Consider the following 21,900-nt stretch of genomic DNA (forward strand, 5'->3'; position numbering starts at 1 on the left):
CGTGTGCCTGTAGCCCCAGCTACTTGGGAGGCTGAAGCAGGAGAATCGCTTGAACCCAGGAGGTGAAGGTTGCAGTGAGCCGAGATCCGCCACTGCACTCCAGCCTGTCGATAGAGCGAGACTTCATCTCAAAAAAAAAAAAAAAGTATCTACCATGACCAGGCATGGTGGCTCATACCCATAATCCCAGCACTTTGGGAGGCTGAGTCAGGCAGATCACCTAAGGTCAGGAGTTTGAGACCAGCCTGGCCAACGTGGTGAAACCCCATCTCTACTAAAAATACAAAATTAGTGAGGTGTGGTGGTGGGCACCTGTAATCTCAGCTACTCTGCAGGCTGAGGGAGGAGAATCGCTTGAACCTCGGAGGCAGAGGTTGCAGTGAGCTGAGATCGTGCCATTGCACTCCAGCCTGGGCAAAAATTGTGAAACTTTGTCTCAAAAAAAAAAAGAGTACCTGCCATTAGCAATAAATATTGAAGCTGAACAAACTGTTTCTAAAATACCAACAATACATTTCCATCAAGCTAGAGAAAAAGCTGAATTGTCCTCTCTGTAGAAAATTATAAAATTGTGATTACATGAAAAGGCAATGACAGTATGCAGCCACAAACCACAGGAGAAAAACATTAGAAATGTGTCAAGAAATTCATAAAATTATCTTGTTTTTCTGGGTTTTTATGTTGGTCATTGTATTTGCCAACTTTTAAAAATGAGCTTGTCATTTTGAATAAAACTCAGGTGCCGGGCTCGATGACTTACACCTGTAATCCCCATAATCACAGCAGAGATGCCTGAGGGAGAGGGAGGGAGACAATTCAGGATGAGCTGAGTTTTACCTACTACCACCTGTCCTGCAACACCCCCATCAGCCTCCCTCTTCGGTCCTCCTTACCCCATCCGAGTTCCCGTCTTCTGTCCACTCTCTCCTTGCTGTGGGCCTCATCCCCCTACATCCACTCCTTTCCCATATAGCTGTGCTTTATGCCCTTCGGCCCCTTGGACAGGCCAGCAGAATGCAGACCCCCCCAGGACAAACACACTCAGATCACCCCAAAATGGAAATTGGGCTCTGTGATAACAGAAACCAACCCCCAAATGTCAGGAAACATGGCAGTCCTCTCCCTTCCTCTCTTCTCAGTCTCTTTTGGAACATATGGAACTTATGGCTGGACCATTTTGGAACATCTAGTCAGACTTTGCAACCCCACCCCCACCTCCGCTTATCTGTGATATAGGCCACGAAAATGTTGATCTGGAGCCCACAGAAGGCCAGCGCAAAGAGAGGTCCATGTCCTATACTAACTGCCTTATCTTGTAGGAAAAGAAAATTGTTTTATCTGAGGAAGGCAAGCATTTTGGGAGGCCGAGACTTGCGGATGATGAGGTCAGGAGTTCGAGACCAGCCTGGAGTTTGAGATCAATATGGTGAAACCCCGTCTCTACTAAAAATATAAAAAATTAGCCAGGTATGGTGGAAGCCTGTAGTCCCAGCTACTCGGGAGGCTGAGGCAGGAGAATCGCTTGAACCAGGGCGGGGAAGGTTGCAGTGAGCTGAGATGGCGCTATTGCACTCCAGCCTGGACATTCTGGGCAACAGAGTGAGACTCCGTTGCCCAAGCAAAACAAAAACAAAAAAAACTCAGGCTCAATTTCAAATCCAATTTTTAGTCAATTTTTTTTTCTTATTTCTTTTTTTTAGTCAATTTTTTTTAAGGTTCCCACAAAATCTGGATTCAACCCCAACTCTTTTGCACAGAGGGCAGATTGAGGTTTCTAACGGTGGAAGGAATGGGAGAGGCTTTGGTCAGCGGTGGTTGTGGGGCAGTTCGTGTGCAAACTCCACGGCTCCATGCCCCGTGGCGGGGACACTTGCAGGCACCAGCTTGAAAAACGCCATCGGGCGCGGAGCTGACCCACTCGGGTCCGGAGTCTATCCTAGTCGGATCAAGCAGGGGAACGCAGGCCCCGGGACCTCGTGGCAGCCGCTGCGACCTGGAGTTCTGCGTGTGGGCGGGAAGGAGGAGTGGAGCGCTGAGGGGGCGTGGGGCAGTGGTCTGGACAGCGGGAGCCAGTGCCTCAACTTCCCCAGGATTTTCCATTGGGAACGCCCCCACACACTGCACCCAGCGTAGGAGGCGATCGCTGAGAACCAGGAGACACAGCCGGGCCGGAAGACCACAGAGCCCGGCCAGAAGACGTGCTGAGACCCGCTGCAGGAACCCCTACGGCTGCGCTGCGCTCACGCAGTGAGTCCCGGTCCCTCGCAGGGTCACGGGCAGCCCTGCGGGAGGGGAGGGGCCAGAGCGGGGCCAGAGCAGGGCCAGAGCGGGGCCAGAGCAGGGCCTGGCCGCGCCCCGGAGTGTGAGGGGCGCCCCACCAGGGTCCGGGTGACTTCCAGGAGCTCCAGCGCTCTGCTCCCCTGGTGTTGCCCGAGGCTGCTGGAGGGTGGTGAGACCGTGGCTTGGAGAGGACGTCCTGGGGACCAAGGTCGGGAACCGGCCAGGCTCGTGGTGAATCTGTCGCGGGAGAGGCACTGCCGCACCCGGACAGTGGGCTGGTGGGCTGGCCACCCTGGACAGCCTGAGCCTGCAGTTATCTCTGCAGCTGAAGGGGGAGACCTGCGAGTATGCAGGGAGGAAAGAGAAGCTTTCCGAGATGACGAGAGAGCCAGCCAGGCTGAAGGGCTCCGGAAAGGATCACAGGAAGTGGGCTGGAGGGTTCCTTGGGGGTGGAAGGAGGAGAGAACTAGTGAGCAGGCTTGGGGTCACGGGGGAGGGGGAAGAGGGCGAGGCTCCTCTCTTTCCTCTGTTGTTTGTGGGCATGATTACAACCCCCACCCCCCACCCCCCACCCCCGCTTATCTGGAATATGGGCCACGAAGCTGTTGACCAGGGGTCCACACAAGGCCAGTGCGAAGAGAGATCCGTGCCCTGTACTATCTGCCTTATCTTGTAGGAAAAGAAAAACCTTTTATCTGAGGAAGGCAAGCCTTTTAAAATTATCAGGCCCATCGAGAGGATCCCTTGAGCCAGGAGTTCCAGACTAGCCTGGGCAACAAGGCCAAACGCCGTCTCTACAAAAATACGGAAATTAGTCGGGTGTTGTGGCTTCTGCCTGTGGTCCCAGCTACTCGGCAGACTGAGGCAGGAGGATTGCTTGAGCCCAGGAGGTCGAGGCTGCAGTGAGACAAGATCTTGCCACTGCACTCCTGCGTGGGTGACAGCCAGACCTTGTGACCAAAAAAAAAAAAAAAAGAAAAAATCAGGCCCAGAGAGGGAATTAAAAGGAGATAGCAGTGACATCCCATTACCGCCTTTGAGCTATGTATTCATCTCTTGAAACTGCTTGCATTGGCTTGCTATTGCCATAAGTAGCTATGAATTAACCTAGGAATGCCACAGTGGACACTCTAACGCACTCCCTGTAGCTTAACAGAGTATAGCCAATCACTATTCAATGAGAGTTCTGTAAACCAATGAAAATTCCTAACAACTTTGTATTAGCCTACAGCCCACTTCCTGTTCCCATTTTTTATCTTTGAAAACCTGCTTGTAACAAAGCCCTAATGGAGCCCACATCCAAGGTTACTTGGGTCTGAGTCTTCCTGGCAGTCATCCTCCCTTTGTTTTTGCTTGTTTGTTTGTTTGTTTGTTTGTTGAGACCATGTCTTGCTCTTGTCACCCAGGCTGTCATGCAATGGCACAATCTCGGCTCATTGCAACCTCCACCTCTGGGTTGCAGCGATTCTCCTGCCTCAGCCTCCCAAGTAGCTGGGATTACAGGCAGGTGCCACCACACCCGGCTAATTTTTTGTATTTTTAGTGGAGACGGGGTTTCACCATGTTGGCTAGGCTGATCTCAAAGTCATGACCTCAAGTGATCCACCCGCCTCGGTCTCCTGAAGTGCTGGGATTACACACATGAGCCACCACACCCGGCCCCCTTTGGCTCAAGTAAACTCTTTCGATCATATTTTGTGTCTCAGCCTCTTCCTTTTGTGTTGACAATTGACTCCCAGAATATGGAGGCTTTGGCTATAAGGAGCAGGGCCATGGGTGACTCAGAGAGAGGTCCCCAACTGGGGCCCGGCTTTCCCACCATGTCCCCTCAGGAATCTCCCCCCGGGACGCCTGCACCTTTCCTGAGCCTGTAGAAATGTCAGTTTCCTCCACCTCCCAGCATGATAGGCTGTGAGGGAATAAGGTGATGGTGGCTGTAGGACTCCCCAGCTGACTGAGTGAACCTCTCTGTACCACCCACACCAGCACACCTGAAAGGCAGACAGGGCACCCCTGAGAGGCTTCTCCCATGGACCCTCCTATGCCACCTATGAGAAAGTTGCAGGAGGCAACCCAGAGAGGCAGGAAGAACACAGGAGGGAGGGGATGCTGGACACCCCCAGGATGCCATAGCAGAGATGCTTGAGGGAGAGGGAGGGAGACAATTCAGGATGAGCTGAGTTACCTACTGCTACCCATCCTGCAACACCCCCATCGGCCTCCCTCTTCAGTCCTCCCTACCCCATCCCTGTTCCCATCCTCTATCTATCCACTCTGTCCTTGCTGTGGGCCTCATTCCCCCACATCTTCCCTTTCTCATATAGCTGTGCTTCATGCCCTTCAGCCCCTTGGACAGGCCAGCAGAATGCAGACCCCTCAAAGACAAACACACTCAGGTCACCCCAAAATGGAAAGCGGGCTCTGAGATAACAGAAACCAACCCCCAAAAGTCAGGAAACATGGCAGTCCCCTCCCTTCCTCTCTTCTCAGTCTCTTTTGGAACATATGGTTGTATTTTATGCACCTTCATGTCTCCAAAGTAACCCTTACCTGGTCCGTATCTCCCCATTATCCCACCATCAGAACATCTGAATTTGAGCACGGGGCTTCCTTAATGGCAGGACTCTAGAGTGTGAGGAGCCAGGAGAGAAAGTATATGGAGCACATGTCTGCCCCCGGAGCTCTATCTGTCTGAGTAGCCCAGTGTGTCTCCATCTTATGCCAGAGGGAGGGAGACCTTGGTGGGGAGGGGCTCCCCACCACCAGAAAAATTGAAGGGGCACGTGTACCGATTCCCATCCCCACTACCACTACCTTCTGTCCCTGGACTATCATCCCCTGTTGTCTCCATTCTAATGCTCTTTCCTCAGATCTTCCCACAGCTACTTCCTTCTAGAAGTCATCTGGGTCTCAGTTCAAATGTCATCTCTTCCAGGATCTTCCCTAAAGCGACCACTCTCCCCCAACACACACACAGACACACACACAGACACACACACACACACACACACACACACACAACATTCTATGCCACGGCCCTTGCAGTATTTTCTGCTTACTGCTATTTTGTTTTTTCCCCTTGCGCTATCTGTTTGGGGGGGGGGGGGTTGTTTTGTTTTGTTTTCTTGAGACAGTCATCCAGGCTGGAGTGCAGCAGCACAATCTCAGCTCACTGCAACCTCCTACAACTTCCTCCTCCCAGGCTCAAGTGATTCTCATGCCTCAGCCTCCCAAGTAGCTGGGACTTACAGGTGTGCACCACCACGTCCAGCTAATTTTTGTATTTTTAGTAGAGACAGGGTTTCACCATGTTGGCCAGGCTGGTCTTGAACTACTGACCTCAAGAGATCTGTCTGCCTCAGCCTCCAAAAGTGCTGGGATGACAGGCATGAGCCACCTTGCCTTATTAATTTGCTGACTTGGTAATTGTCCCTGTCACCTCTCACCCCCAGGATGTAGGCTTTCTAGGGCAAGGACCTGGTCTTTTTCATATCTGCATGCCCAGATCCTAGAACAGTGCCTGGCACATAGAAGCCACTCAATAAATACGTATAATTGAATTAAACACAGAGATGCTTGGCTGGTCAGTAAAGGGTCTTTATTGCTGCCTTTTTTTTTTTTTTTGAGATAGAGTCTTGTTTTGTCACCCAGACTGGAGTGCAGAGGTGCAAACATGGCTCATTGCAGCCCCGACCTCCCGGGTTTAAGCTATCCTCTCACCTCAGCCTCCCAAGTAGCTGGGATTATAGGCATGTGCCACTATGCCTGAGTAATTTTTGTATTTTTTGTAGAGACAGGATTTTGCTGCCCAGTCTGATCTCAAACTCCTGAGCTCAAGTGATAAGTGATCTGCCTGCCTCAGCCTCCCAAAGTGCCGGAATTACAGGTGTGAGCCACCGTGCTGGCCCTGACTGCCCTTTTTATCCTTATTGCTGCATCTTCATCCCCTGCCAAAGCCCCAGGCATTGCCCAGCCTGCAGCTGCCCCCAACCACAGCTGCTGCAAACCCACCACCATTGCCACCACCACCAGCAGCACCTGAGGTCCCTCAGGAACCATGAGTGGGCTGACACACTCAGGTCTTGCACACGACCTTCAAGCCCCAGTTCCCAACAGAATTGACCCCTGCTCTGAACTCCTTTCCCAACAGCCCCGTCCTTGTGAAACCGCGCTTGGATTCCACTGCTTCTATAAGCACACCCTTCTCCGGAGAGCCTCAGTACAAATGCACCACGATTTATTGAGGGATTCCCACATGTCAGGCACCATGCTAGGGGAGTCTCCAACATCATGGGCACGCCGAATGCCAGTGCTCTTCTCCCTCTGAGTCTCCCGGAGTCCCTGCGCCTCCTGCAGTCAACGTGACATTGTCTGTCCTGGGCAAGTTGCTGTGCCTGAGCTGAAGGGGAGGCCTTGTCCCGGGCCTGGGTCCCCCTGCCAGCCACTGTCTCCCTTGCTGTCTCTGTCCCTCGCCTCCTCTGGTATCATGCAAGGCATTTGCTCATCCGGAAGCAGATTCTCTGGATGGGGTTGGACAGCCACACTGCTCTCCCATCTCTCCCCACTGTTTGGCCCAGTGTTTCTGTGAGAGGATCAGGACAAAGGCAAGAAAACCCAGGGGGTTCACTGGCTGGCCTGTGATCCACAGCTCCTGTTTCTTCACCTAGATGCGGGATTTAGTGTGATTCTGAAGCTCAAGGCTGAGGCTGGCTGATGGATTATAGTTCAAGTTGGGGGATCTACAGGCAGGAATTATGGAGGTCAGCGTTTGGGGCAAGGAGAAGGGCCTGCAGACTTCAAGGTCCTCAGGCCCCAGCTACTAGCCATCTTCAGTTCCTTGGGCTCCTCTGCCAGGCTGTTGACTGCTCCATAAGATCGCCCTGCAACTGTCACGGAACCCTGGTCTCCAAGAGACACAAAGCTCAGGGCTCTCCTTCCCTGGGTGCCAAGCCACATCCAGCACAGTCTCTTCTGAAGCTCAGACTTAGCCTCTTTCTTGGAGCAAGTAACAGGAAAAATGGGAGGTAAAGGAAGAAACGGAGCTCTCAGTCATTTGCAGGAGGGAGAGGGGTACAATCACCACACACACCATGTTCAGCGGAATGCCTTCCCTGTCGCATATGCACACATATCTACGCATGCACGTGCACACACACAGATGTTCTGAGACACACACTCTGAATTCTTCTGGAAGAGAAGAACTGGCTTGAGAGGGCACAGGAAGCACCCAGGAATGGAAACTAGTATTTCCCAGACTCAAAAGACAGGACCAGTCATTGCTGCAGAACCAAGCAGGGTGACTACTGGTCTCTTGAGCCCAGATCACTGTTTTCTTTGGTTGGGTTCCTGCTCATTCCTGTTCTCAATTTTATCCTAGGGCTTTATCTCCAATGAGGCCCTTTTTTAACTGCCATGACCTAGATTTGCCTTCCTTGGTCCTGAGCATAGCAGGAATACTCACTGGCCGTAGGCTCAGCCAGCTCAGTACCCATTGGCTGCTCTGCACTAAGCCTGTGTCTCCATTGGCCACAAAATCAAGGCATCCTCATTCATCTTATTGCTATGGACTCCGGCGGCCGTTTTCATTGGCTGCCCTGTCCTGAAGCTCGATCTCTATTAGTTGCCACAAGAGGTAGTATCTCCACTGGCAGTGAATCCAGTGGATGAATGGGCTTTGTCCTCTCTTTGCCACACTGGTAGGTGTCTCCCAACCTGTGCCCCTTCCTCAGCCTGCATTAGGGTGGGGGAGCACTGGGGGTGCCTGAAGAAGGCCCAACAGCCTCGAGAAGCCTCTGGTGCTGGCGCAGGTGCCTCCTCCTTTCGTGTTCTCCTGTGACCTCACACACCAGCTGGGCAGGGAAGGCCCCAGGAAGCCCCTTCAGCCAACCTGGGAGAAGAGAGACAGGGGCTCCAGTGAGATGGAAGCAAGAAGCAGGTGAGGAGGGAAAGGGGGCCTTGTGGGGTCTCAGGCCTTCGGGGTCATTGTAGGTGTGAGAATTCATGGACAAGCCTGGAGCATCAGTAGAAAGGGCATCGGAAGTGGAGGTGACAGCAGCTTTGGGAGGGTCTGGGCTGTTTCTCAGTAGTGGCTGCCCATGTCACTTGGAGTGAGAGGTGGAGTCCTTGCAGGAAACTGTCAGGTCTTGCATGATCCCATCCCTGCCACCTCTGTGACCTCATTTGCTTCTCCCCCTTTGTCTCTCCTCAGGCCACACTGACCCCTTGACACTTCCTCAATCTCATATCAGCCTCAGGGCCTTTGCACTGGCTGCTGCCTCCAGGTGGGTCACTCTTCCTCCAGACACTGTGGGCCTAAATTAGCTCCATCAAGCTCCATGTTGCCTTCTCAGTGAGGTCTATCTCGGCCTCCCCAAGGAAAATTTCACTCATAGGTTGGACGCAGTGGCTCACATAGAGACAGAGTTAGTAGAGACAGGGTTTCGCCATGATCCCATCCCTGCCACCTCTATGACCTCATTTGTAATCCCAGCACTTTGGGAGGCCGAAGCAGACAAACCATAAGGTCAGGGATTGAGACCATCCTGGCTAACATGGTAAAACCCTATCTCTACTAAAACTACAAGAAATAAGTTGGGCGTGGTGGCAGCCGCCTGTAATCCCAGCTACTTGGGAAATTGAGGCAGGAGAATTGCTTGAACCCGAGAGGCGAGAGTTGCAGTGAGCCAAGATTGTACCACTGCATTCCAGCCTGGGCAACAGAGCAAGTCTCCATAAAAAAAAAAAAAAAAAAAGAAGAAAAAAAAAGAAAGAAAGAGGGAGGGAGGGAGGGAGGGAAAAGAAAAGAAAAAATAAAATTTCACTCTGCCCAACCCTGGAACTCCTGATCTTCTTTGCTCTGCTCATTTTTTTTTCATCCATAGCACTCATTACCTTCATATGTACTTTATAATTTACTTATCTATTTGGCTCATTCTTTATCCTCTGCCTCCTCTGCTAGAACGTAGCTCCAGCAGGGAAGGAAGTGTGGTGTGTTTGATTCACAGTCCCTAGAACGGCAAGTGGCACTTTGTAGGTGCTTAATAAATATTTATTGAATGAATAAATGAAACACGGTCAGGCACAGTGGCTCATGCCTGTAATCCCAGAACTTTGGGAGGCTGAAGCAAAAGGATCACTTGAGCCTAGGAGTTCAAGACCAGCCTGAGCAACATAGTGAGACACCCACTTCCATTTAAAAAAAAAAAAGAAAGAAAATTTTAAAAAAAGAAAGAAAGAAGGCCAGGTGCGGGTGGCTCACGCCTGTAATCCCAGCACTTTGGGAGGCCAAGGCAGACAGATCATCTGAGGTCAAGAGTTCAAGACCAGCCTGAGCAACATAGTGAGACCCCCACCTCCATTTAAAAAAAAAATAGAGCTGGGCATGGTGGCTCACGCCTATAATCCCAGCATTTTGGGAGGCTGAGGTGGGCGGATCACCTGAGGTCAGGAGTTCGAGACCAGCCTGGCCAACATGGAGAAACCCCATCTCTAAAAAGAAGAGAGAAAAAAAGAAATAAAAAAAATAGAAATAAGGCCAGGCGCCGGTGGCTCGCACCTGTAATCCCAGCACTTTGGGAGGCCAAAGCGAACAGATCATCTGAGGTCAGGAGTTCAAAACCAGCCTGACCAACATGGTGAAACCGCATCTCTATGAAAAATACAAAAATTAGCCAGGTGTGGTGGCAGCCACCTGTAATCCCAGCTACTTGGGAGGTTGAGGCAGAAGAATTGCTTGAACCCAGGAGGTGGAGGTTGCAGTGAGTTGAGATCACACCAATGCACTCCAGCCTGGCCAACAGAATTAGACTCTGTCTCAAATAAATACATTTTTAAAAATAAATGAAAGACTCTCTCACCTTCAGGGGTCTTGTGCAGGTGCTTGGGGGCAGCCCTGGATTCCAGACTCCGTCCTTCAGTCTTAGCAGGTGCAGATGGCTCTGAACACAGTTCCTGGGAACAGTCTGGTTGGGGGTGGGTGACATTAAGGTGGGATAGAGGTTCTGTTAACTTCTCCCCAATATTCCCCTAAGACTCACTTTTTCTTCCCTCCTCCCTTCTAGGGTGCTACTCACCACAGTCCTCATAGATGGTGTCCGGGGAGCAGGGAAGGGGGCCTGGGGTTGGGAAGGCTCCCAGCCAGCGCTGCATGTCTGATCTGGTGGGGATATTGGAAAATGTTGCAGTTGGCCCAGGAGATCCTCTGGGGTTGAGGCAGGAGCCACAAAACAGAGAGACTGGGGAAGTTGGGGGAGGTCTGAGAGGCCAGATAAGGGTCCCAAGGGTGTTTTCTGAAGGAAACACAACTCACAGGGAAGAAGCTTGAAGTAGTCGGTGGGTGGGGCGGCCCTGGTGGTTGCTGAGAAGGGAGAGGCGGAAGGTAGGGGGTCCAGATGGATCCGGAACCTGCTGGGCCTGGACCAGGGAGCGATGGGCATAGTCCAGAACCTGTAGCCGCTGTCCACTGCCCAGGGATTGTGTCGTTCAGAAGGACAGCAGGGGTCCCGCTGGACCCTTCCTGCCCACTCAGCCTGGGGTCCTTCCTACCCTAGGACTCACCTCTTAGGCTGAGTGATGAGCAGTAGGTCGCTAAAGAGCAGCAGGCAAAGAGGCGTGAAGCGGGGGCGCGAGGCAAAGAGTACGCCCCCCCTCCGGCACCCTAACTCCGTCAGCTCTCCCTGGAACTCCAGGCGCCGTGACCAGGAGACCAGGGGCAGGGCCTGCGAGGAAGCAGAAGCAGAGGAGGTTCTAGCTTCACAGCACTGTGGGGCAGGACAAGATGGGGAGCCTGGGCAGGGATGTACCTTGACTTTGTGGAAGCGCAGCCTTTGGGTGAGCCGGATCAGCTCTTCAGTCTGCTTCATGCGCCCCACCTCAGCGCTGCAACGCTCGATGATCTGGGTAAGGGGAGCCTCATCACCCATCCCAGCGGTCAGCCCCCACTCCCTGCCATTTCTCTCTCCCACCTTGTCACCTCCCCCAGCTTCAGCTTCCCTCCTGCCCACCTTGCTGACAGCACCCAGGGCCTTCTGGGCATTCTCCTGGCGGCTGGACCCTTCTTCTGTCTGGCGCAGGATATTCTGGGACAAAGAGGAAAGGTGACTGGGCCCCCTGATCTGTGGCCCTGGGATTCAGAGGGGCCACAGCTCAGAGGACCCTGCCTGCTTTGGCTAGCTTCAGCAATGCTGAAAGACCTCATCACTCACCATCTGCAGAACCCTGAGCAAGTCCTGTTACTACTCTGAGCCTCAGCTTCCTCATCTGTAAAATGGGGCTAATAGCTACCTGCTAGGTATACATCAATAGCATTGTTTTGAGGATTCAAGAAGGTAATATATGTAAAGTGCTTAGCATAGTTCTTGGCACATATTAAATGTTGAAAAGAAGGTTGCTCTTATTTTATTTTTATTTAATTTTTTAAATTATTTTTTAAGAGACAGGGTCTCACTATGTTGCCCAGGCTGGAGTGCAGTGGCTATTCACAAGCACGATCCCACTACTGATTAGTACGGGAGTTTTGACCTGCTCTGCTTCTGGACTGGGCCACTTCACCCCTCCTTAGGCAACCTGGTGGTCCTTCACTCCCAGGAGGCCATGATATGGATGCCAAACTTAGTGAGGACACCCGATCGGCATAGCGCACTACAGCCCAGAACTCCTGGGCTCAAGCGATCCTCCCACCTCAGCCTCCCAAGTAGCTGGGACTACAGGCGTGCACCACAACTCCCAGGTAATTTTTGTATTTTTAGTAGAGACGGGGTTTCACTATGTTAGCCAGGATGGTCTCGATCTCCTGACCTCATGATCCACCCGCCTTGGCCTCCCAAAGTGCTGGGATTATAGACGTGAGCCACTGAGCCCAGCTCCATCAATTAATTCTATATCACCTGTGGCAAGTTATGTAAACTGTGCCTTAGCTTTCTCATCTCTAAAGTAGGACAAATAATAGTTCCTACCCTCACACATTTGTGGATAAGTTTACACAGGTGTATGGCACTTAGAACCATTCCTAGAAAGCTCAATAGCTGTTGAGCTATTATGATTAGTATCATTATTATTATTGTGGTGTCTACACTGGAAATAGATAAAGCTGAATAAAATCATAAAGACAGTGATAATCTAGTTGGGAATTTTTCACATAAAAATCCCGCCATTCGCTGGGCTCAGTGGCTCATGCCTGTAATCCCAGAGCTTTCAGAATCTGAGATAGGAGGATCACTTGAGGCCAGAAGTACAAGACCAGCCTGGCCAACAGAGTAAGACCCTGTCTCTATAAAAATAAAAATTAATAAATAGCTGGGCATGGTGGCATTGTAGTCCCAGCTACTTTTGAGGCTGAGGTATGAGGATCCCTTGAGCCCAGGAATCTGAGGCTGCAGTGAGTCGTGATTGTGCCACTGCTCTAAAGATCCCCATATTGGGTAACCTGGTTAGAAAGGAGTCTCTACTTTGCAATAGAAGACAGTGTCTCAGGTTGAGCACAGTGGCTCACGCCTGTAATCCCAGCACTTTGGGAGGCGGAGGCAGATGGATCACCTGAGGTCAGGAGTTCAAGACCAGCCTGACCAACATGGTGAAACCTCGTCTCTACTAAAAATACAAAATTAGCCAGGTGTGGTGGCACATGATTGTAATCCCAGCTACTGGGGAGGCTGAGGTAGAAGAATTGCTTGAACCCAGGAGGTGGAGGTTGCAATGAGCCGAGATTGCGCCATTGCACTCCAGCCTGGGCGAGACTCCATCTCAAAAAAAAAAAAAAAAAGAAAGAAAAAGAAAGAAAGAAAAGAAAAGAAAAGAAAGAAAAGAGTGTCACTGGGCATGGTGGCTCATGCCTGTAATCCCAGCACTTTGGGAGACTGAGGTGGGTGGATCACCTGAGGTCAGAAGTTCAAGACCAGCCTGATCAATAAGGTGAAATCCCATCTTTAAAAAAAAAAGAAAGAAAAGAGTGTCGCAACCCTTTTTTCCCCATTATCACCCCATTAAGGAGCCTTTTTAAGATAATTATCCCTAAACATCCCCCTTACCATGAACCATGAAAGTTTAATTCTACAGATCTACCGTAACTCTGTTTATGCACTAAAGCTTAAGGGAGTACCACTGCTGGAATAACATTATTTTCACATCCAAAGAACCAATTTTTGCCCCCTTGGGGGTGATATCACCCCAGCTGGGAAGGCATGTGGGTAGAAAAATACAGCCGGAGACAACCTCAAAAACCATTCACACACTCCCCCTGAGACCCAGAAAGCAGAAGGGACTTGCCCAAGGTCACTCAGTGAATCAGTGGCAGAGCTAAGTGTGGAACTCATGTCTCCAGCCAGAGGCCCTTTCCCTGTACCTGGACCTGGAGGCAGTCCAGGTGGGGGGAAGAGCCCACACAGCCGCTAAGGTAGGGTTTGGTGGGTCCTAGGCTGGGAGACCCAGATTCGGAGTTATGATGGGGGATTTTATGGGTTTTTTGTTTTGTTTTGTTTTGTTTGTTTCTTTGTTTGAGACAGAGTCTCTCTCTGTCGCCAGGCTGGAGTGCAGTGGCACAATCTCGGCTCACTGCAACCTCCGCCTCCTGGGTTCAAACAATTCTCCTGCCTCAGTCTCCCAAGTAGCTGGGACTACAGGCGACTGCCACCGCGCCCAGCTAATTTTTGTATTTTGAGTAAAGACGGGGTTTTACTGGCCATTTTGGCCAGGATGGTCTCGATCTCCTGACCTCATGATCCGCCCGCCTTGGCCTCCCAAAGTGCTGGGATTACAGATGTGAGCCAAGGCGCCCTGCCTTTATGCTTAAGGTGGAGTCGGGCCTGGTGATAGCTGGACAAGAGGCCCTCGGGAGAGTTCTCCAATGGGGTTGGTGGGGCAGGTACAGCCGCAGCCGGGCCAGGTACCTGCAGCAGCATGCGGAGCCGGGTGATGCGCTGGAAGGGCAGTAGCAGGAAGGACGGCAGCGGGAGCCGCTCACACTTCGGGAGGCTCTGCAGCCGGCGCAGCTCCGCGGAGAAGCGCACGTTGGTGTCCCTGCAGAAGCAGGCGTGGCTAGCGGCTGCCTGGAGACCCTGGTGTCCCAGCCTGCTGTGGGCCTTGGCCCACCCCTCTCCCCAGCTTCCTTCCCACCCCCGGGACACTCACATGAGGCGGCTGTAGGTCTCCTCCTGATACTGTTGGTTCCGCACGTAATCCACATACACCGAGAAAGGCCCCACGGCGTGGTCATGCACCACATCACACAGGTCGCTGATGTGCGGGGAAGAGCGCACACGGGACAGTAATGTCGCTAGAAACCTGAAGGAATTGGGGAAGCAAGCAATGGGGCGGGTCAGAGAGCCAGGTCTCCCGCGTTCTTGAGAGAAGGGCTGGGAACTAACTGAACCCGCAGAAGGATCCGGGCCGGGGAGAGAGAAAAGGGAGTGCCCAGCAGCCTAAGGCCAGGTTCCCAGGAAGGATGGGAAGCCACTGACCGCTCGCTGACTCCCTGGACTCGCTGCACGTTGGAGAAGAGTGTGTGGTGATCACGCGGGGTGAGCGTGTCCCGGAGTGCCTGGCTTAGCACGAAAGTGTCGGTCAGCAGCCGCAGGGAGCGCAGGTAGGAAGCCTCTGATGTCACCACCTCGAAAAGACTCTAGAAAGAAGAGCACGCAGTCGTGGCAGTCCCCTATGCCTGATTCATGCAGCCCAGCCCCAGCACCCTCCTCCCATCTCCCTTGTACAGCCCCCACCTCCTGCATGCGCCTCTCCTGGGGGCTGAGGGTATCCAGAAGGCCGCTGGCTTGCACAGCCGGAAGCTCCTGCCACAGGGTGTTACGAGGTCCAGGGGGTCGTGGGAAGGTGGGTGCATCTCCAGCACTTGCTGGAGAAGGACTCCCATCCTCACTGACCCCCCACAGCTCCTCTGACAGCACAGCTGCTCGGTAGGTCTGGTACAGAGGTTCTAGAGGGCAGACATAGCACTTCAGGGAAGCCCAGTGCCCCCAAACCCTTCTCCACTTCGTCATGGTCACAGCAGGGACCCTCAGGTCCAGAGGCCCTCACCATCCTGCAGGGGCAGCTCCCAATTCTGCTCCTTCAGCACCTCTAGCCCCTCCTCTTCCCTGTGGAGAAAGAAAGGGAAGGGAGTCCCCAGGCCCACCACTGCTGCCACCGCAAGGATGTCTGTTGTCCCCATGCTGTACAGGGCAACCCACATGCAGGTTGGATGTAGGGACCCAGACAGCTCCCCACATCAAACTTCAGGTTTTTTGGGGTTTTTCTTCGGGCAGGAAGACAAGGTCTCACTGTGTTGCCCAGGCTGGTCCTAAACTCCTGGCCTCAAGCAATCCTGCCACCTTGGCCTTCCAAAGTGTTGGGATTGCAGGCATGAGCTACTTTGCCCAGCCCAAACTCTAGATGTTTTTATGTGCCATTTAAAGAGGACCCCCCTGAGCTAAGTGGGCCCTGTTCTTATCCAACTGCTGTGGATCAGAGACTTCTGAGTCTCCTCCTCAACCCTCACGTCGAAACCATTGTCTGGAATGTTCTATTTGTGTGTCAAGGAAGCTCAACATGATGCACTACAAACTCTCACACCTCCCACCAGCACCTGCAGCCCCCATCTGCCCCGCTCTGGTCCTCAGCATCACCACACCCCCATTCGCCCAAGCTAAAAACCACACTAGTAAATGTTTGTTGAATAAATGAATGGACCCAGATAACTTCTGATAGCAATGGTGAATCTGAGATAATTAACAAGCCTGTTTAGCGTAGAAGAGACAGTCATGATTGCCAAATAGATTTTCAGACAAGAATTGCCATAGAAGCTCAAGGTAAGGGAAGGGAGTTAAGATGGTGCAGGTACTCTGGGCCCGGCTCTTCACAATATCATACCCTCATGATTCCATGCAGTGGTTCCTATGCTTAGCCCCATTTCACAGATGAGAACACTGAGACCCAGGAAGGTTAAAGACTTTTTTTTTTTTTTTTTGAGACGGAGTTTTGCTCTTGTTGCCCAGGCTGGAGTGCAACGGCACAATCTCAGCTCACTGCAACTTCTACCTCCTGTGTTCAGGCGATTCTCCTGCCTCAGCCTCCCAAGTAGCTGGGACTACAGGTATGCACCACCACGTCCAGCTAATTTTGTATTTTTAGTAGAGATGGGGTTTCACCATGTTGGCCAGGCTGGTCTCAAACTCCTGACCTCAGGTGATCCGCCTGCCTTGACCTCCCAAAGTGCTGGGATTACAGGCATAAGCCACTGCGCTGGCCTTCTGTTAGGTCACAGAATCGATACGGGCCAGAGCTGGGATTCAAAACAAGGGCTGCTTATCTCTAGAGCCCTGGCCCTTGTCCCCTCACCTTTGTGGAGGTGGGATTTAGCTGGAGCTGAAGGTTAGCCTGCCCTCAGGTAGAGGCATGGTAGGGAGAGTGGCGGGGAGTAGGTAGGGGTGGGGGTGTTCCGTACCTCCCCTCCACAGTTGCTGGAGGAGTGTTCCGAGGTGCTTCATCAGGACTGTCCCCTGGAGAGAGAAGCCAGAGTGAAGAGAAAAAACCTCTAGGATCCTCAGCCCAGGACTCCTGACTCCAGCCCCAGCAGGGCCTGTTACTATAAAAACTGCAACTTTCTTTTTTTGTTTGTTTTTGTTTTTTGTTTGCTTGTTTGTTTTATTCAGTTCCCATAGAGACTGCCAAAAGTTGCCAGTGCCAACTGTATTTCAAGCTGTCATGGTGGGGTATTGGGAAAAGTTTTCAATTAGCAATAATCGCACCTTGGGTAAACCTCATTGGCTACGATACTGCCACTGCGAAAAGCTACAAACTGCAACTTTCATCAGCACCAGAGCAGTAGCTGGTAGAGAAGCAAAGAGCCCAGGGCCTGTTGGCGGTTGTAGTTTGTTGGGCTTTAGTCCCCCTTGCCTCTCCCCATCCCCTCACCTCCCAGAGGTCCACTCCCCCAGGCCCTGCACCTGTTTGGATTCCATCTTCAGAAGGCAGATCGAGATCTGCCTGTGGGGGGTCCCCAGAAATGGTGGCGTCCTGCCTGACACGAGTTGGCTTGGGAGGCTTGAGAGGTGGCAGGAGTTTGCACTCGGCAGTGGAACGGTAGGATGTGAGGACCACGGCTGGGTGACCGACGCTTGGAGTGTTGGGGCGGGAGCGAGAGGTCCGTAGCGGGGAGGCCCGGCGGGGGGCCCTGGGAACTTCCTCATAGCCCCCCACAGGTACCCATCTGAGCTCCAGGCCAGGCCGGGTGGCATGACAGACACAGGGGCAACAAGGAGGGCAGGCCAGGCCAGCATCTGCAGGAGACGGGTATCCTAAGGAGAAAGCCCTTGGGGCCCAGCCCCACCCCACCCAGGCTGCCTCTGTCTTTAACCTGCCCAGCAAGGGCAACATCAAGGTCCAGCCCCAGGCATCTGTCGATCTCCTCCACCCTGACTCTCTTGAAATCCCAACATACAGAAACCAGATATCCCAAACATTAAATCCATTTTTGAAAAGGTAGCCCCTGAAAGTTAGCCTTAAAGCACTGAAAACGAAGAAGATGGGTGAATTGAGGTCACCCAACCCCACATACTCACCTGGAGCACTGTTCTCCTGGGATCCGCTCCCGGTGAGGGAACCCTCTCTCTCCCCATTCACATCTGATCCTGCTTGGAGACCTGGCTCCAGGGCATCTGCGGCCTGAGCCTTGCCTTCAGCACCTCCTTCAAACCTGCCAGCCAGCCTCCGCACAGTGCCAGGAGCTGAGGAGGAGCCATTCTGGGCCGGGATCCCCACCATGGGGAGTAGGGGCATGCGGGGTGACCCAGAGGGCTTGGGTGGGGGGACTGGAGACCGGGGGGCAGGTTCAGGGGAGGCAGATCGCCAGGACACTGGGCTGGGTGTGGGGGTGCTGGAAGGTGAGTCTGGGGAAGTCTGGGAGTCAAGGCTGGCCCTAGAAGCTGAGGGAGGCAAAAGAGCAGGGGGCTTGAGGGATGCGGCTGGGGGCTCCCAGAAAATGGGAGTGCACATTGGGGTTGGTGCATCATTGGAGATTTGGGGAAGTTCTTGTGGAGAGGAGCCATTGTGAGGAGGCCCCGGGGACTGGGCAGCCCTGGGACGAGAAGGAGGGCGGGGGCGGATGATCCGAGGGGGCTTCTGCGTAGGGGGTGTCGCTGCAGGAAGGGACTGCGCTGACATCTTCCTCTGCGCTCTTCAAAGGAGTGGGGCGCTCTGCTGGAGTCATCCCCTGAGGAGGAGGAAGGGAAAGAGGAAGAGCCTTAGTGCCCTGCAGGGTGGGTAAACTAAGGCCACTGGAAGGCAGGATCTTGAAGTCAGGAGGGAAGGCTGGTGTAGGGGTTCCAGAGAATCCATCAAATTCAATAAGGGGGGATTCCCTTGCTAGGACAGCCGCTCCGTGTCTGCCTGCTGAACCGTGTGTCTGTGGAGGGTGTTGCGGAGGTTTGTGTGGGGGGTGGCACGGTGTGTTGTGAGTGTGCCAGTTCTGTACTTGCCGGGTGGGTGTGCAAGGGGAGAGTGGAGTGTCCAGTGTGTGGCGTGTGGCCTGTGAGGAAGTGCTCGGTGTCAGTGTCCGAGATGGCGGTGCCAGGGTGGCTGTGTGATGTGCGTTCTGTGCTGTCTGGGTCTGAGTGCCGCGCGCCTGTCCTGTCTGCCGGGCCTGGGCTGCGAGGGATGCATCACTGTTTTTCTGCTCCACCGGCCCTCCGCCCCCCATTTCCCAGTTCCTCTCTCTGGACTCTCCCTTTCCGGATTATTTTTAGTCTCCTTTTCCTGCCATCAAGATTCCTGGAGCCTCTGACCCCCAGAGATGAGAAGGCCCTGGCACAGTCTCTCCTGTCCTGTGTCCAATCATCCCTGCCTGCCCTGGGGTCTGGTCACAGAGAGAGGTCCAGCACAGGCCAGGGTCCTGCAGGCCTGGGGAGATGGCTGGGAGAGCAGACTGAAGGAGGGGACCAGTCAGGCCAGGATGCTGGGGCCTGGGTTTCTCCTCCTTCCTCGAGGAAGGAGGCTGTAATACCAAGAAGGCTGCAGGGTCAGGGCTGGGGAGCAGGGGAACCCCAAACTCCCATCAGGGGTCAGCAGGAGAGTCAGACCCCTCCAAGCCTCAGATTGGGTCTTGAGAAATGATGTGGGGGAGACATGGGAGTTGCAGATGTTGGGTCTTGCAGCTCAGTGGCCTGTGTTCTGGCGGAAAGTCACTTAGCAAAGTGATCCACACAGTGGTCTTGACTACTGGCCAGCTCCTCCCCAGCCCCTAGCCCTCAGGGACCCCACCCCCTCAGGTACCTGCATTTACTTCCTTCCCTACCCCCCACTCAGGAACCCAGGTGCTCGGGCCCCCAGCACTCACCCTCGAATGCCCTCCACTCTCAGTCACCTCCCAGGGCTGAGTGAGTAGGGGCAGGAAACAGGAATCGGATCTACCTCCCAACCGGACACCCCCCCACACAAACTACACCACTCTCCACATGCGCACATCACCCAGGGCTCTGGTAGACGGAGGTATCCAGGGTCTCAGAGATTAACGGGATCCGGGGAAAAGCTGAAATTCAGGCGTGGAAAGTGTGTGCGCAAGTTCTACCTCCACAGCTGTGTGGATGGGGGCTCACAGGGATGAGATGGATGGGGTGGGGGTGAAGACAGGGCGGCGATGGCACAGAGCTTCGCTGGGCAGCATGGGTGTCTGGACACCACTTTCTCAGCTAAGAGATGTCTCAGCTAAGAGATCCCTCTACGGTGAGTCTCACCATCTCTCCCACAACCTGCACAGCCACCTGTCTCTTCAGCTGGGTGTGAGCCAAGCCCTATTTCACATGGAGGGACCCTCCCGCAGGCTTCCCTCCCTAATTCTGCAGTAGGTCCCCATAAATTTACCTTTATTTTTTGGAATCAGTTGTTATTTTCAGCCTGTCCTGTCTGCCCCTTGGAACAAGGAATGCGGAGCTGAAGTCTCCAAGTGTCTGTTCCTGTGTTTCTGGGGCGGGAACTCAGGGCCAGATTGAGATCTCTGTGGAGGAAGCCAGTTCCTCAGCCCCACCCAGCCATTGTGTTGGGGGTGTGTGTGTGTGTGTGTGTGTGTGTGTGTGTGTGTGTGTGTTATAGGAGGGAAAAAAGGGAAAAGAGGAGCGCCAGGAGGTAGGACTGAGGAGAGGAGAGGAGAGGAGAGGAGAGGGGAATGAGAAAAGAGGTGCAGACTTGGGGTCTGTCTCCTCCGGGTGGGTATACATTTGCAGGGGCCCAGGCGTGGTTGCCCACCCTTATAATCCCAGCACTTTGGGAGGGCAAGGTAGGAGGACCAGCCTAGGTAACGCAATGTGATCCTGTCTCTACAAATGATTTAAAGTAGCCATGAACAGGCCGGGTGCAGTGGCTCGCTCCTGTAATCCCAGCACTTTGGGAGGCCGAGGCAGGTGGATCACCTGAGGTCAGGAGTTCAAAACCAGCCTGGCTAAAATGGTGAAACCCTGTTTCTACTAAAAATACAAAAAATTAGCTGGGCATAGTAGCGTATGCCTTTAGTCCCAGCTTCTAGGGAGACTGAGGCAGAAGAATGGCTTGAACACGGGAGGCAGAAATTGCAGTGAGCCAAGATCGTGCCATTGCACTCCAGCTTGGGCAACAAGAGCAAAACTCCATCTCAAAAACAAACAAACAAACAAACACTCCAATCCCCAAATGCTCAGGGAGACTGATTTGAGTAATAACAAAACTCTGGTCTCCCAGACAGCTGCCTCTACACTAATTACTTTTTCTCTATTGCAATTCCCCTGTCTTGATAAACTGGCTCTGTCTAGGCAGCAAGCAAGGTTAACCCATTGTGGGTGGTTACAACTTCACCTCTAGATCCTTTTTTTTTTTTTTTTTGAGATTGAGTCTCACTCTGTCACTCAGGCTGGAGTGCAGTGGTGCGATCTCAGCTCACTGCAACCTCAGCCTCCCAGGTTCAAGCGATTCTCCTGCCTCATCCTCCCGAGCAGCTGGGATTACCATCACGCCTGGCTAATTTTTGTATTTTTAGTAGAGATGGAGTTTCACCATAATGGCCAGGCTTGTCTTGAACTCCTGGCCTAAGGTGATCCACCCACCTAGGCCTCCCAAAGTGCTGGGATTACAGGCCTGAGAGACCACGCCCAGCTTTTAGATCCTTTTAGGCATCCTGGGAGGGCACTTCTTTCAAAGAATCTCCACACTCTATCAAGAAGGCTAGAGGCTGGGTGGGTGGCTCCCGCTGAAGTGGGAGGATCCCTTGACCCCAGGAGTTTGAGATCAGCATGGGCAACATGGTGAAACCCGTCTCTACAAAAAACACAAAAATTAGTCAGGCACGGTGATGTCCACCTGTAGTCCCAGCTACTAGAGAAGCTGAGGTGGGAGAATTGATTAAGTCTGGGAGGTTGAGGCTTCAGTGAGCTGTGATCACACCACTACACTCCAGCCTGAGCAAGAGCAAGGCACTGTCTCAAAAAACAAAGAAAGAAAGAAACCTAGATTTGTATGTGTGGCCTGTTGTATTTTCTTTTTGCTGCAACGGGAGCATCTTTATTAGTTTTGCTACTTGCAAAAATAACCTTTAAAGAGATCATTAAAAAGTACTGCTACTGGCCTGACTGACGTGGAGAAACCCCACCTCTACTAAAAATCCAAAATTAGCCA

General features: G+C 52.9%; 1 protein-coding gene and 1 non-coding gene across 7 annotated transcripts; both read right to left on the reverse strand.

Moving 5' to 3' along the window:
• Window positions 1-6,495: 6,495 nt before the first annotated feature.
• On the reverse strand, window positions 6,496-20,311 carry ARHGEF15 (Rho guanine nucleotide exchange factor 15). 6 transcript variants are annotated; one of them, XM_032280341.1, is made up of 17 exons: window positions 20,122-20,308; window positions 19,724-19,789; window positions 17,826-18,475; window positions 17,211-17,543; window positions 16,709-16,763; window positions 15,304-15,362; window positions 14,991-15,202; window positions 14,733-14,893; window positions 14,404-14,556; window positions 14,163-14,292; window positions 11,283-11,357; window positions 11,082-11,174; window positions 10,837-10,997; window positions 10,589-10,741; window positions 10,353-10,435; window positions 10,137-10,241; window positions 7,442-8,167 (listed from the first exon to the last, which is right to left on the reverse strand). In XM_032280341.1, the coding sequence occupies exons 3-17, from the start codon at window positions 18,424-18,426 to the stop codon at window positions 8,016-8,018; spliced, it is 2,526 nt and encodes an 841-aa protein (XP_032136232.1). In that variant the 5' UTR covers window positions 18,427-18,475; window positions 19,724-19,789; window positions 20,122-20,308; the 3' UTR covers window positions 7,442-8,015. The 6 variants fall into 6 exon arrangements, with proteins under 6 accessions (XP_032136231.1, XP_032136233.1, XP_032136232.1 ...); XM_032280340.1 differs by lacking the exon at window positions 19,724-19,789 and having other exon boundaries at window positions 6,496-8,167; XM_032280342.1 differs by lacking the exons at window positions 19,724-19,789; window positions 20,122-20,308 and adding an exon at window positions 19,598-19,665 and having other exon boundaries at window positions 6,496-8,167.
• Window positions 16,918-17,057, reverse strand: LOC116553615. Its single transcript, XR_004269838.1, has one exon. It is a non-coding gene; the product is annotated as a U4 spliceosomal RNA (small nuclear RNA).
• Window positions 20,312-21,900: the final 1,589 nt, after the last annotated feature.

The sequence above is a fragment of the Sapajus apella genome, unplaced genomic scaffold (genome assembly GCF_009761245.1).
Source record: "Sapajus apella isolate SASKATOON/1434 unplaced genomic scaffold, GSC_monkey_1.0 scaffold12, whole genome shotgun sequence".
NCBI classification, from domain to species: domain Eukaryota; kingdom Metazoa; phylum Chordata; class Mammalia; order Primates; family Cebidae; genus Sapajus; species Sapajus apella.

Excerpts from the sequence above, each read along its gene's own strand:
- ARHGEF15 (XM_032280340.1), bottom strand. The coding sequence starts at position 18,426 with ATGTCAGCGCAGTCCCTTCCTGCAGCGACACCCCCTACGCAGAAGCCC. Across the intron at positions 15,203-15,303 it reads GGAGCTGCCCCTGCAGGATG|AACCTCTGTACCAGACCTAC; the intron begins GTGAGGGCCTCT and ends TCTGCCCTCTAG. Across the intron at positions 14,557-14,732 it reads GTCCAGGGAGTCAGCGAGCG|GTTTCTAGCGACATTACTGT; the intron begins GTCAGTGGCTTC and ends CAATTCCTTCAG.